Source organism: Mustela lutreola, chromosome 3 (assembly GCF_030435805.1).
Source record: "Mustela lutreola isolate mMusLut2 chromosome 3, mMusLut2.pri, whole genome shotgun sequence".
In the NCBI taxonomy this organism is placed as follows: Eukaryota; Metazoa; Chordata; class Mammalia; order Carnivora; family Mustelidae; genus Mustela; species Mustela lutreola.
The window spans coordinates 19899660-19913721 of NC_081292.1; the positions used below are offsets into that span (position 1 = coordinate 19899660).

General features: G+C 45.3%; 1 protein-coding gene across 5 annotated transcripts in view; it reads left to right on the forward strand.

Annotated features, from left to right (window-relative positions):
• Window positions 1–406: 406 nt before the first annotated feature.
• Window positions 407–14062, forward strand: part of ENPP2 (ectonucleotide pyrophosphatase/phosphodiesterase 2) — a 107951-nt gene continuing 94295 nt past the window's right edge. For 4 of the 5 annotated variants that reach the window (XM_059165722.1, XM_059165724.1, XM_059165723.1 and 1 more), the window contains exon 1: window positions 1535–1798. In XM_059165722.1, coding sequence (XP_059021705.1) covers window positions 1550–1798 — 249 coding nt within the window. In that variant the 5' untranslated portion in view covers window positions 1535–1549. Of the gene's footprint in view, window positions 428–1534; window positions 1799–14062 lie in introns of those variants that run through there. The other variant, XM_059165727.1, reaches the window with a different exon arrangement.

Sequence of the window (14062 nt, forward strand, 5' to 3'; positions counted from 1 at the left end):
CACGGTGAGGTTGAATAGCTTGCTCCTGTTCTTGTAGCTGGGAAGAGGAAACCACATGTGTCTGATGACGCTAATGCCCCTAACTTCCAAGCTGGGTTGGTAGAGATTTTTTTCTTATTGTAGGAACACCTCTATGGCTCCTGCATCCTGATGTGAGCTGGTCACCCAGGCTGGCTGTATTTATCCATTCACCATGGCGGGATGATGTCCAGATTCCCTGGAGTGATACAGGTGCCTGGCCAGAGTCCAAACCCACACCCTCTTTTCGAGGCTCGGCCTCCCACACCCCGTGCGTCTGCCTGCAGGAATTATTTTCAGTCTCCCAAGGCACCGGGACAGCTTTTGTAGGTGTTGGTGTCTGGCTCAAGTGATGTCCTTCCCCTTCTTCTCCTCCTGGCTGACTTCTTAGAATCCTTCCAAAATGAATGTGAGTATCACCTGCTTTCCCCTTCCCTAAGCTGAAAAAAAAAAATGAGAGCAATACCACCTGTCTCCAGGCCATCGCTATAGACCATCCCAGCATCACAGCTCTTCTCTGCACAATAAAATTGTGGGATGCTGACTCCTTGTTCAGGGCTCTGATCACAATCCCACACCCTCATTCCCTTTCATCATCTAGAAGGACCCAGAAAAGAGAGGGGGAACAGGCTCTGATCATCACCAGTGATGGCCTCTGGTAGCAGCCTCAGGAAACCCTGGTTTGTACCCAGACTGCAAAGTGGCCAGGCTGGTCCCTTAGCCTCCTTTTAGCAGCTGCTAAAGGGGGTCAGGGGGGAACCAGACAATTAAAAAAAAATGTACTCAATAAATTTGAGACATCTGTGGGTATCATGATATGGATATGATATCACAGCTATTATACTAAAGCAATTTCCAACCCTTTCGTAATTCAAAAATGAAAACAGTTGAGGCCACGACTATATAGTACATGCTACAATTATGTGTTCCAGTGTGTGTGTTTGTGCCTTAACTGACTTCCGGCTCTGGGCCACCCGCAGGGAGGTGGGTGCTTTGTGGAAGTGGCCAGGCCGCCAATTCAGAGGACGGAGATTTCACTTTCTGGTTGGGTGATTGGGGTAAAGACCTTATTTCTCTGGAGCTCCTGTTTCTCTCTGTGTGTAAAATGGCAGGCATGGGAGAGCCTCCCGGGCATTGTTTGAGGCCAGATGACAGCATGATTGTGAAAAGCGCTTTGTAAACCGTAGCATGCTCTAAGATGGGGAAAATGGTATTATTCCGGAGACCGTTAGAGGCGCTTCTCCAGCAAACTGCCCCCCCAGGTTTCACCTGGAGAGGCTAATTCGGGGAACTCAGCAGCAGCACGGCAGGAAACTCGTGCAGCAAAATCCTTTTGGAAGCAGGGGAAGAATCCCACCGAACGAGATAGAACCGCAAATCAAACCTCGTGGAGACTCTCCTTGAAAGATTACGGGATGAAAAATTAACTTGGCACTGTTTGGGGGCGGGAATGTGGACGGCTGCCCTGGATGCCCCCCGTCTTCAGCCTCCGGACACTTTTCCTTCCCCAAAGCCATTTTAGTCAAAGGTCATGTGTGAGTCTTGTCAAAGGCCAGCTTCCAATGGAATCATTGTCCCCCGGGACAGCGGCCCCCTGACTACATCTGCATTGGAGAAATCCCAAAAGCAAACGGCCCAGTGCAAACAAGAGCAGCCCGGGGCAGCCGTCCCGGGGCAGAGCTCACAGGTCCGCCGGCCCCGCAGCAGAGGCAGCGTCCGCAGCGCGGGGGCCCGGACCAGGCGCCCAGACGCCCGCAGCATGACCCGCCGCGCCGATCGGGTACGGTAGGCGCCCCACTCTCTCTCCCTGTCCTCCATTGCTGGGGCTCCCGAGTCCAAGCCGCTGTTCCGTCCGCCCGGGGAAACCTTGCAAAGGGCCTCCAGATTTGCCGGAAAACGGTCCCTGTTGGGCTGCGTTCCCGTGCACTCAGCTGGAGCAATTTCCAGGCGCGCAAGATGCAGAGATTAACTCGTATCGAGTTTTCGTGGCCAGGGAATGTTTGGGTTTGTAAACACTGTGTATTTCGTTTCTGGAAAAAGAGCCGGTGGAACTTGCGGAGAGGGGTCGTGGACGAGCCTCCGTTCACCCAAGTGCTCGAACCCGTGTCGGAGGGGAGCTCCCCGGGCCGCGGCCCGGCTCAGGGTGCTGTGAGCCGTGCGCTCCCGGGGCCGCGGGGCGCTCCGCGTTTTGTTTATTACCTGTTGCACAAGGGCTTTGCAGGAAGGATGGGGATTTTTAAAGCCATCTGTTTCGGTAATGTTCTCTGGGATCCCACACTTGTGTCCAGAGGAAAGGGAATCATCTCGCAGCTGGAGGGAGCCCCTTCCGCAGGGCCGGGGCCCCTCCCGGGCTCCACAAAGGAAAGATTTGATTGGCGTGCGCGGAGCCGGGCAAGCCAGTCTCGGGGCCCTTTGAACTTAACTATTTGAACAGGTCTTTCAAATGGATCCGGCTAATTTGGGATAGGAGTTGAGAGAGCCTGGGGTCTCCACGGAGCAGGCGTGCTTTTGATCCGGACTTGGCCATCTCCCAGGGCAGACAGAGCAGGTGGGCACAGCCGGTGTGCGGGCGCAAGCGCTGGGTCAAAGGGTTGTCTTTGCTGCCCTGCCACGCTCTGGTTTCATTTTAACAGGTTAAGCCCAGAACCATTTCTCCCTGATAAAGGGAATGAAAACAAAAGCCTTTCTCGCGCTCAGCAGGAGCTCAGCAGGACGGAGAGGGAAGCGGCGGTGGTGTTTGTTGGTGTGTTTATCGCCAGTGCCACAGAGGGGAGGAGGTTCTCCACTCTTCAGTCCCTTAGATGTTACTGGAACTTCTGCTCCTCGCCATCTCCATTTTGCCCTCCACCTTCCACACCAAACTTCTTGAGAGTGGGTGACACCGGCTGTCTCCACTCCCTCCCCGCTCAGTGACGGCTTTGCACCCTGTCAGCTGGCTGGCCTCTGTGATGGCTTTGAAGGGGCAAAGCTTGGGCAGGGCCACCCAAGACCTCTGTGAGCCCTAGAGCAAGTTCAGCTTTCTCTGGGCTTCTCTGCGTGGTTTTCAAATTTGAAAACTGAAGACCTCAAAAAGTCTCCCCTTCAGCAGTGCTGGTGCACCCCTAGAATTCTTCATTCTCTTCCCTTTTCCTCCCTTGGGAAATCTCATTGGTTCCCAAGGCTGCAACCATTAGGTACAAACCTATGGCTTAGTCTGATCTTTCTCCTAAGTAGCAATCTTTTATAAGGAACATCTTCACTTTGTGTGTGTGTGGGGGGTACTTGGTGTGTGGGGTTTCAGATCAAGGTGTTCTAAACTGAGTTTGTCTTCTCCCTCCTCCTTCTGGGCTTGTTCCTCCTCTTCCATTCGCCCCTACTCAGGGCCTGCCCAGGGTCCAAGTGGGGGCTCCCAATCTCATCCTGAGGGACCACCTCTGTTTCATTCAACCCGATCAGTCTCCGAGTCCCTACGGTACCAAGGCTCTCTTCTACCCACATCATACAATTCACATCCGTCCCTGTGTCTCCATCTTACTGGGCCTTGTCTTAGTTGAAGTCAGTACCTCCCCGATTCCATCTGGGTCACAGTTGCCCGCTCCGGAGCCTGTCCTGCGTATCCTATCTTACCCACCACACTACGTCCAATGATCTTGCTAAAATGTAAATATCATCATCCTTTTTTGCAGTCTTCAGTAGGTTCCTCTTTTTTTCCTGTTGAGTCTGTGTGCACAGGTGTTTCCAGGCCTTGCCTTTTACCCTGCCCCACAATCTCATCTCTTATCCTTTACTTCCTGTCCACATTTCATGCACGTTGCTTGCAAATTGAGACATACTAAACTATTTAGGAAACATGACTTTCCTCCTTGCCCTTCTCTTGCGTCTGTGTCTATAGTTTTCCTTGAAGAATCAGCTGAGAGCAACTTTCTCTTGGAAACTACCCAGACCATCTGCTCCCCATCCTCCAGAATGGGTGAGATGGCCCTCCCATATTCTTCCAGATCTTACTCTAGTCCTTCTGTCAGTGCATTTACCGGGTCCTCTTTCACATATCTCTTTATCTGTCTGTTTCCTACCTGCCTGGGAACTCCTCAAGGGCGGGGATCAGCACTTTTTGCCTTAGTGTCCTTGGAGCCGATAACCTGGACTCGACTGGGATGCTGAGTGAATTTGTTTGAATTCTGGCGCAGTTCTTGTTCAGGCCTTGAATAGGATGAGAGAGATACAATCTACAAATACAGTATGGTGGAGGATGAAGAGCGAAGGTCAACTGTGATTATCAGGAAAAGGCATGGTCTTCACCTTTTTAACAAAGGAAGGGTTTAGACTTTCTAGGTATTTAAGATAATTCCTCAAGTCTCCTGGCTCACTCTCCAATCCACATCTCAACTTCTGAGTTTCTCTGATAACTCCCTGCGTCTATCCTAACCTTGTTCAAGGCCGGGAAGAGCTGCAGGAAACCCCTTTTGCTTTGGCTTTGTGAAGGCGAAGGAATCCTTTTCAGCTGGAACCTGGCATGGCAAGAGGGTCCTGAAGGCCAAGATGGGCGGGCTTCTAGGAGAGCCTTCTGTTAAGCTGCTTCCAAAGATGCAAGCTGGTATCTTCTGATACCAGTCTGCAACGCCTTGGGAGGGACCAGCAAATGAGTTAAGTGTGGCTCGAGTGTGGTAGAAGTTTGGAGAGACTAGAGAGCAGAAAATGCAGCTTTGGTTTTCCAAAGAGAGAAATATGTGCGGCTGAACCTCTAGACAGAGGTGAATGATGAATGGGTTCTATAAAGAACTACTGAAACTGCAAGTTGTTTTTGTTAGAGCTGTGGTACTTTCGAGATCTGGATGGACCCAACTCTTCTTAGCAAAAATGACAAGATGCAGCACAGGCCACTTTCTGTAACTCTAAGAAAGTTCGTGCAAGTCCACACTCTCAGATTCCTTTGAGTTGACATGAACCTCAGGTTAAGAATCTCTAGTCAAGGGTTGAAAAAAAGAAAGCATCTCTACTCAAAGGGTTAATTCATTGGACAGATATTTGGGAGGGCAGGTGGTGATTAGAATACATCCAATTAAACATATTTTCTCTTTTGAGAGGATCCCAGTATAATGTGTGGTGTTGAACCTGAGTCACAGGACCTGGGCTCACATTCCTGTGCTGGCACTCACCAGTTGTGTGACTTTCTCTCTGGATCATGGTTGTATTTTGTATTAAGGAGGGATAATAGATCGCTTCTCGGCCTTTTGGCTAAGATCAAGTGAAGGAGGGATAATAGATTTTGGAAATTTTTACTAAAATAAAGCACCTGGAATATGGGTATACCTAATGATCACCAGTCAGTTCAAAACCTTGATTTCAGGAAGGGCCCAGATCTTACCTCTTCTTCTGGATTAGAAGGAGGCATGTGGGCTAAATGACGACCTGGTTGAGTGTGTTTGTTAAAGGCTACTGGATTAACAGGTGGATGTCTTTGCTGATATGCTCTGGGCTCTGTCCTTACCCCTCTTTTATTCAATATCACTGACATCCATAAAGGCATAATACATTGATCACATTTGCTTAGAAAAAGGCATAAGGATTAGGAGTCCAAAAACTAATAATCAGTTATAGTCTATTTTGGCTTTTTACATTGTGGAGATGTACGCAGAAATAGATATAAAATGTATTGTGCATGAGTCCTAGAAGTCAATTGCAAAGGATTGGGTGTATCTGTGTGAGAGGAAGAGGGGTGGGGGAGTGAGAAGTAGAGCGAGGAAGAGGAAGAGGGAGAATGAGAGAGGAAGAAAGGAGGGGCAGAGAGGCAAGGGGCAGGAAGTGACAGAGAGGGAAAGTTTAAGATAAAAGTCATGGCTTCGTGCAATTAAGGTTTAGGAATTTGACAACAGAATCAATAGTGAGATGTAGCCTCTAAAATAATGTTAGGTTTTGTTGTTTTTTTTAAAAAAAATATTTATTTATTTATTTATTTATTTGACAGAGATCACAAGTAGACAGAGAGGCAGACAGAGAGAGGTGGGGGGGGGGGGAAGCAGGCTTCCTGCTGAGCAGAGAGCCCGATGCAGGACTCGATCCCAGGACCCTGAGATCATGACCTGAGCCAAAGGCAGCAGCCTAACCCACTGAGCCACCCAGGTGCCCTAAAATAATGTTAGGTTTTATTTTAAAAAGTATAGAATATAGAACATGGAGGGTGACAGTCATTCTCCTTTATATTGTGCAGACCATATCAGAACTATTGTTTCTAGTTCTGGTTGATACATATTAATCCATTAGCATTTTTAAAGCATTTATTATGCACCAATCATTGTGCCAGATGCCAATGGTGCTAAAAAATATAGACTTGCTTTCATGGAGTTCAGAATATAGCAAAGGTACTAGAAGAATAAGCAGCTGATTCAAATCCAGTGTGATAATAGGGGAAACTTAGGTCCCTGTGGAACCACCTAACAAGGGATATTTAGTTCAGACTTTGTGGGACCAGGGTAGACTTTTTAGAGGAAGTGATGTTTAGGGTGAGTCGGCGTTCTCAAGGTGCAAGTGATGGAGAGAAGAGATTCCAAACATAGGAGACGGTGCCTTCAGTAGGCTGAACTAAGACAGGGGGACAGAGAGATGAGGGGGTGAGAGAGAGAGATAGCGGGGTGGGAGGGGCTGGGCCATCATGTAGCGCAGCTGTACTTGATCCCTGGGAGGGATTCGTTAAGAGAATCATTAACACTGTAAGCAAGGCGCAGTCTCGGTCAGTTTTAAGTTTCAGAAAGATCATTCAGGCCGCAGAATGGACAATGGGCTGGAGGGATGGTTGAGGAGGGGGGGTGTTGTGATACCATAAACTAGAGAGGATGATGGCCCCAACCTCATGGCAGAGAGAAGAGGACAAGAGTGGACCGATTCAGAAGCTCTCAAGGAGACATTAAGCAGAGTGACCACCTGCGGGAGTGCTGTAAGAAGGTGGCCCAGGACCTCTGCCTGCCCAAGGGAAAACTTAGAGGGGTCTGATGTCTTTCCATCTTTCACTCTCATGTGGAAGGGCGATTAGTGTTGTGCTGGTGTCTCTGAGATGGCAGAGCTGGGCCAAATGGGTGGGAGATACAGGGAGATACATTTTAGCTCCATACAAGGAGGAATTTTCTAACAGACCTCTTCCAAGGCAACGAGCATTTTTGTCACAGGTATTTGAACAAAAACAGTAGGTAACTATTCTTGTCAACTGTATTGTCAAGAGGAGGCCGGGCTGGGTGGGCGCTGACATTTCTTTCCAACTCCAAGATTCCAGGGTTCTGTGTGTGAAGTTCCACTATCTCAGCCCGGCATTTAAGGGCCGGGGTGATCCGGGCCTTTGCGCGGCACCCATAGGTCCTGGTTTCCTTGAGCAGTCCTAGTGCTGGCCTGATGTCTCCTGGTAGCTCTTGAGAATTCTCACATTCACTGTCCAAGGGTCTTAGCTGGAACAATGAATTTTCTGACCATTCATCCCCCTGCTTTAATATTCCTGCCTAGTCCCCTGGCATCCTGTTAGAAACCCTAGAAACGAAGCATACTGAACTATTTGTTACTCTCCGAGGAGACTCGGCATTTTGCTGTGTGTTTGTTTACTTTTGCCCTTTCCTATGTCAGGAACACCCCTCCTCTGCCCAACCTCTTTACCTCATTGAGAAGATACTTTTTTCATCAAGGCTTGACCTAAATCAAATGCTGAGTCCTTCATCAAGGCCTCCTTTAGCATCCTAGGCTGAATTATAGTGTTGAGTACCTAATTATTTTTATACGTACCTGGGCTCCTTCTGTTATCCCCTAAAAGTCCAGTACTGATATCTATGAAACATTCAGTAACCCTGGGGTATGAACGGTGTTAGGTCTAAGGCAAGAACCTTTCAGAAGGAAATTTCCACTTGTTAAAAAAGTCCTATTTTCATTTTATAAGGGAAACATGCATTTTGTAGGAAAAAGCTAAATAAGGAAATTATCCAGAAGAAAAAAAAAATTGTCTACAGTCTCAGTACCTGGAGATAAGCATATGAACACATGGGTAAACACCCGCCTATGATTTTATGCACATTTAGTCTTAAAATCCTGCGAATCATTCTGTAGCCTGTTTTTCACTTAATAATATACCAAGAGTATTATCCCAAGACAGTATGTATTTTTCAAAAACATGATTTTTAATGAGTGCATTGTGTTCCATTCTGCTGTCTCATAACTTGTTTGACAAACTCCTCTTGGTGGATATCAGGCTATTTCTACTTTTTTGATAGCACAAATGATGTTATAATTATCCCCAAGACAGGTCCCCATGCACCCACATATCTATTCTATATGGGATGTTTATAATTTCTCTAATGACAAGATGGTTTATGACTAAAATAAGGATACTGAGTTGCTAAGAAAGTAAGATTTTTTTTTTAAAAGTTTAATTTTAAAAAATTTTTATAAAGATTTACATTCTTATTTTAGAGATAGAGACAGAGAAAGCACAAGTACAGGGGGAGGGGCAGAGGGAGAAGGAGAGAGAGAATCTCCAGCAGACTCCCCACAGTGGCCCCCTGACATGGGACTTGATCTTATAAAACTGAGATCATGACCTTGAGATCATGAGCTGTGCCCATATCAAGAGTCAAGCACTCAACCGATGTAACTACCCAGGCTCCCCTGATTTTACTTTAAAAAACTTCATTCCTATTCCATGCTATATAGATATATAATATATAAGACATGTAAATTTATTTATTTATTTATTTTAAAGATTTTATTTATTTATTTATTTGTCAGAGAGAGAGAGAGAGAGAGAAGAGAGAGAGAGAGAGCACAGGCAGGCAGAATGGCAAGTAGAGGCAGAGAGAGAAGCAGGTTCCCCGCTAAGCAACAAGCCTGATGTGGGACTCGATCCCCAGGACCCTGGGATCATGACCTGAACTGAAGGCAGCGGCTTAACCAACTGAGCCACCCTGGCATCCCAAGATTTTAAAATTTTTATGTGATTATATATTTACTAACGTTTTAGAAAGATTTAATGAGAGCTTCTGATTTGGAGATGTGGTAACAGTTAGTAAGCTTGATGCAGAAGTGAGAGATAACCAATAAATACATTTTTTAAAGAACTGAGTTTGAAATCTAAAAACTTCAACATCTCTGTGAGTATCAGTGTGACAAATTTTTATTTCTATGCTAAATATAAGGAAAAATGATAACAAGTATGTTACAGGATAAAGATAATTCTCTAAAACGAAGGACACTACCTAATATTTTGTTGTCTGGGGAAGGTATATGGCCATGGCTTTAGATCCTTATTCTGAAGTAAATAATTTATCATCTTAGACACTCAGCAAACAGGTAGGTCTCCACTGTAGAGTGAAGTGTGTTCATCTGAGAAGCAGGCCTTGATTAGGAAACACTGTGAATCGGTTTGCTACTTCTTAATAAAATAAATGAAAGATGTTTTCATGGGTTGAATTGTGCCTTTCCTTTACCTCCCATGTGAAATCCTAACCCTTGAGTACCTAAGAATTTGACCTTATTTGGAGGTGAGAAATGGCTCACATGATTATGGAGGCCAAAAGTCCCAAGATCTGTTGTTTGCAAGCTGGAGAATCAGGAAAACTGGTGGTGTAATTTAGTTTGAGTACAAAGAATGGGAGGCTGATGGTATAAGTCCCAGTCTAAGTCCATCAGGGGCATAGATGTATGAGGGCAGAAGAAGAAGATGGATGTCCCCGCTTAAGCAAAAAGGGCAAATGTGCCCTTCCTCCACCTTTTTATCCTATTCAGGACCTCAGTGGATTGGGTGATGCATTGGTGAGGGTCATCTTTATTCGATTCGACCCAAATGCTAATCTCTTCCAAAAACATTCTCATAGACATACCCAGAAATATTTTTTTACCAAGTATTGGGTCATCCCTTAGCCCAATCTAATTATCACATAAGACTAACCATCACAGGGTCTTCACAGAGGTAATCCAAGTAAAGTGAGATCAACAGGGTGAATCCTAATTCAATAGGACTGGTGTCCTTACATAAAGGGGAAATTTGACACAGAGATACACATAGAGACAAGAGGAAGGAAGAAACACAGGGAGAATATGGCCATCTATAAAGCCAAGAAGAGAGTCCTGGAACAGATCCCTCCCTCACAGCCCTTAGAAGGAACCCACCCCGCCCACACCTTGATTTTGGACTTCCAGCCTCCAGCACTGGGAGTTAATAAGTTTCCGTTACTCAAGCCATTTGGTATGTGATACTTTTGTTATGGCTTAATACAAGCTTAAATTAGTACAGATTTCATGAGCGCTTAATTCCTTGGCATGGTTTCAACTAGTAACACTCATTATTATTATTTTGCTCTTCAGTCACTGTTATTTATTTATTTATTTCTGAGATTCTGCTGTTATTTGCAGGAATGGTAGATGACAATGTTTTGCTTTTCTTAGTTAGCAAAGCATTTCCATATTCACAATCTTCTTTGACCCCAACCAAAGCATGAGAGATGATAATTCTTATATCTCTGTTTTAGGAATAGGAATTGGAGGTTCAGAGAGATTCAAGATTACGCAGGTTAGATGTGGTAGAGCTGAAACTCAAACATAGAACTTTTGATACTAAATACTAAATACTTTGTTACTTTCACCTTCATGGGCATGTCAAATACCATCTTTTGTCTTAAAGTTTGAAAAGACATGGGTTGTGGCATGCTGAGTCATATTTCTCTCTCTCCCTCCCTCTTTTTTATTTCTAAATCCCCTGAGAAAGATTTTATAATCCTACTTGTTGGAAGATATCTGATGCCTAAAGGCACCTACTTCTCCCACGTCTTCATTATCAAATATTTATCAGGACTTGAGGCGCCTGTGTTTATGCGTGCAGAATATTTCTTCTCCACTCAGAAGCTTTGTTTACTGACAAACCGGGCTTTCTCAGTGCACAGTTTGATTGCTGACAAATCCAGTTGCAAAATTTGGACATGTTGGATATAATTGGGTTTTTCCATCATTAATACCGCTCAGATATTAATTCAACAGAGTGTCGTGAAGGGTGCCTCACAGTTTCCAGAAGCTGCTTGACTTTAATCAGCAGGAACAAATGCAAGATTATTGCACTTTTTCCTTGGGTGACCTAAGCTTGTTCTTGGCACCCGTGAGCGCAGAGCACTGGTTGTCTCATAGTGTTTCAGTGGCTTCTACCCAGGGGACTTATTAGTTTTGAACCTTGGGGATAATTCCATAAGAATGTAATTCTTTTCCTCCCTGAAGGAACAAAATGTTGCTTGTGTTGGGTTATTCTTGTTATGGGACAAGACCAGTGTCTTCCAAATTGTGGAATCATAGAGGTCCATAGGTAAGTTTGTCAGATTTAGGAAAAACAAGCAAACCAAAACAAGCCACAATAACAACAGAAAAACCCAAGATTCTCTGGTTAAACTTCAATTTTAAATAATCAATGAATGCCTTTTTACTGTGAACGTGTCCTCAATATTGCAAATACTAAAAGATGATGGTCTCCAGCAGCCCTACTTATAAAGTGATGTTAGGGATAGAGTGTTGGTAATTTTTCAACATTTCAAAAAAGTCTATGAAAGTTATCCATTTACCCAAGTAAGGCTTCAGAAGTTCCTAACAATGTTAAATTTACTTGATTTTGAGGTTGGAATTTTTTTTGACCCAAGTTGAAAGCACTGGTCATCTCATGCTGAAACCATAATTATACTATCTTTTTTGATGAGTTGTTGTATGTTAGGGATCACGCAGAGCACATACATTATCTCGTGTAATCTTCAAAATCAGAGGCTGGCAAATTATAGCCCATAGGCCAAATCTGGTTGCTGCCTCTTTGGTAAATAAAATTTTCTTGGGACACAGCCAAACCCCTTTGTTTCTGGAGAGTCTGTGTGTGCTTCACGCTGTAAGAGCAAGTTGGGTAGTTATGAGAAGGATCACTGCGTGGCCTGCAAGACTGAAGATATTATGATCTGGCCCTTTATAGACAAAGATTGCCCGCACCTGCTCAAAACCACCCTTTGAAGGACTTATTGATATTCTCATTTTTAGAATGAGAAAAAATGAAGGTCTCTAGGGGTTCAATAATTCAGCAATGTCTCTCAGCTCTTAGGAGTGCCTTCGACGTGAAGCGATGGAGGCTTCTCACAGCTCTTCGAATTCAAACAAAGGTCTGCTGAATTCCAAAACTTCCGCTCTTTCTACAGCTGATGTGAAGGCTGATTTTAGATTGTACCTGTCTTAAGTGGGCGTAACCATGCAGAATATGAGTTATGATTTGATAACAATTAAAGGCCATCCATCTCTGAGACCAGGAAGACGGGATGGGTAGTGGTTCAAGCACTCAGGCTCTGTTTATGCCCCTTCATTCTCTGTACATCTGCTTCTGCCCTCGTAATTTACAGATGATAATAGTACCTATAGGTGTGATTGTTACCCAGATTCAATGAGATGATGTCTAAGAAGAAATTAGCAGAGTGCATGTAATCCACACAACATGTTATTTTTAGTTCCAATGACTATTATTTCAAACTCAGGGTTAAAGAAGAGTTTGGGAAAGTTGGGAACATTTGCCATGGTTGGTGGACAGAACACCTCAACCAGGAAGCCTGCCTAGCATAGCTACCCCTGCGGGCTGGATAACAGTTAGGAAGGATGCTCTTCCAACTTCACTGGCACAGACGTCTTTGGTCTGAGCATGTTCTTGGCTGGCCATGTTTGCCTTGGGAAGGCGTGTTGTGAGATGTTACAGGATGTTCATCCCGAGTTCGCTGGATCCTAAACCCCTTATTACTATTACCCCCGATTATTTATAGTCTTACCATCCACTCCCAGTGGCTCTAAACTGACTAAAAATGTAGTCAGCCTGCCAGGGAATGACCTTCCTAAATAACACAAGACAAGCAATTTTCCTAAGAAACACCTCAATCTATAATTTGATCCTTAGGCAAAAACAAGGAAAATTAAAAAAAAAAAACAGTTTTTACCAGTATTCTCACCCTCCAAAGCAAATTTTCTGTGTGGAATCCCTAGGAATAAAATTTGTAAGTAGGATGTATTGAGCGTCTTAGAATAGCCTTGATCTGTTGAGGAGATGAGCAGATGAAGTTGTTCCCTGAGAAGGATGGGAGTCTCCGGCAGGCTTGAAAAGCTTGGAAAAGTTTTTGATGCTGTGTACAAACACTTTGGCTAGTCAATTTGAAGTAACTGAAGACACGGCTGAGGCTCCTGGAGGCCTTGTTCCAGTGAAGAGGCGTACGTGTGTGCGGACATCAGCAACATGGGTCTGGGGTTTCCCCAGCCTGTCTTGGGTGTGTGGGGACAGGGACAAGAAAGTGGCCATATTTTCTAAGGTTGAGCCTTAGCGCTCCCCTGGGATCTAGAGAATTCTTGAGAACTCCAGCCTCGGGGACCAGGCTGGGGAAGGACAGAAGGAGAAGGCCCCAGCCAACCCTGCCGCCATTTCACAGAAAGGGGCAGGGCTGAACATTGAACCTAGGTTCATGCCTGACTCTAAGAACTCTCTACTTTTCCCTAAATTATAACCAAAAGAAGAATCATACTTGCTCTCAGAATGTTTCCATTTGGCTGTGTTGGACTGCCATGAAGCAGCTTGAACTGCATGAAGGAAATCATTCATTCACCCCGTGTGGTCATCGACGAGGGGTGGGCCACACGGCGCGTGGAAGCGCAAATCACAGCTGTGATCACCACGACCTCGGGTGCTGAGGAAAGCCTTGTCAGGCTGGAGCTGACGTGATGCTGCCAGTCGGCATGCCCTTCGAGTTCTTCACAATGCGTCCTTGAGTCCATAGGATGGGCCTTCATTAAAATGCAGGCCATGTGCCTCCCACTTGTGTATTCCTTTCATTCCTAAACAAACACCAGTCTAATAAAGAGGCAAGCGAGGCAATGCAGGACACAAGTCCGCCTGGGAATGCAGGTGTTTCCAAGACGTTAGGCTGCGTCTAGCCAGCTGCCGCTGCACCGTGAGCTCTGAATGTTCCCCGGCACTCTGGGATTCAAGGGTAGCATTGCCCGCTGTGCTAATTACACATGGGGACCCGCTGCCAAGCGAGGTTGCGTGGGC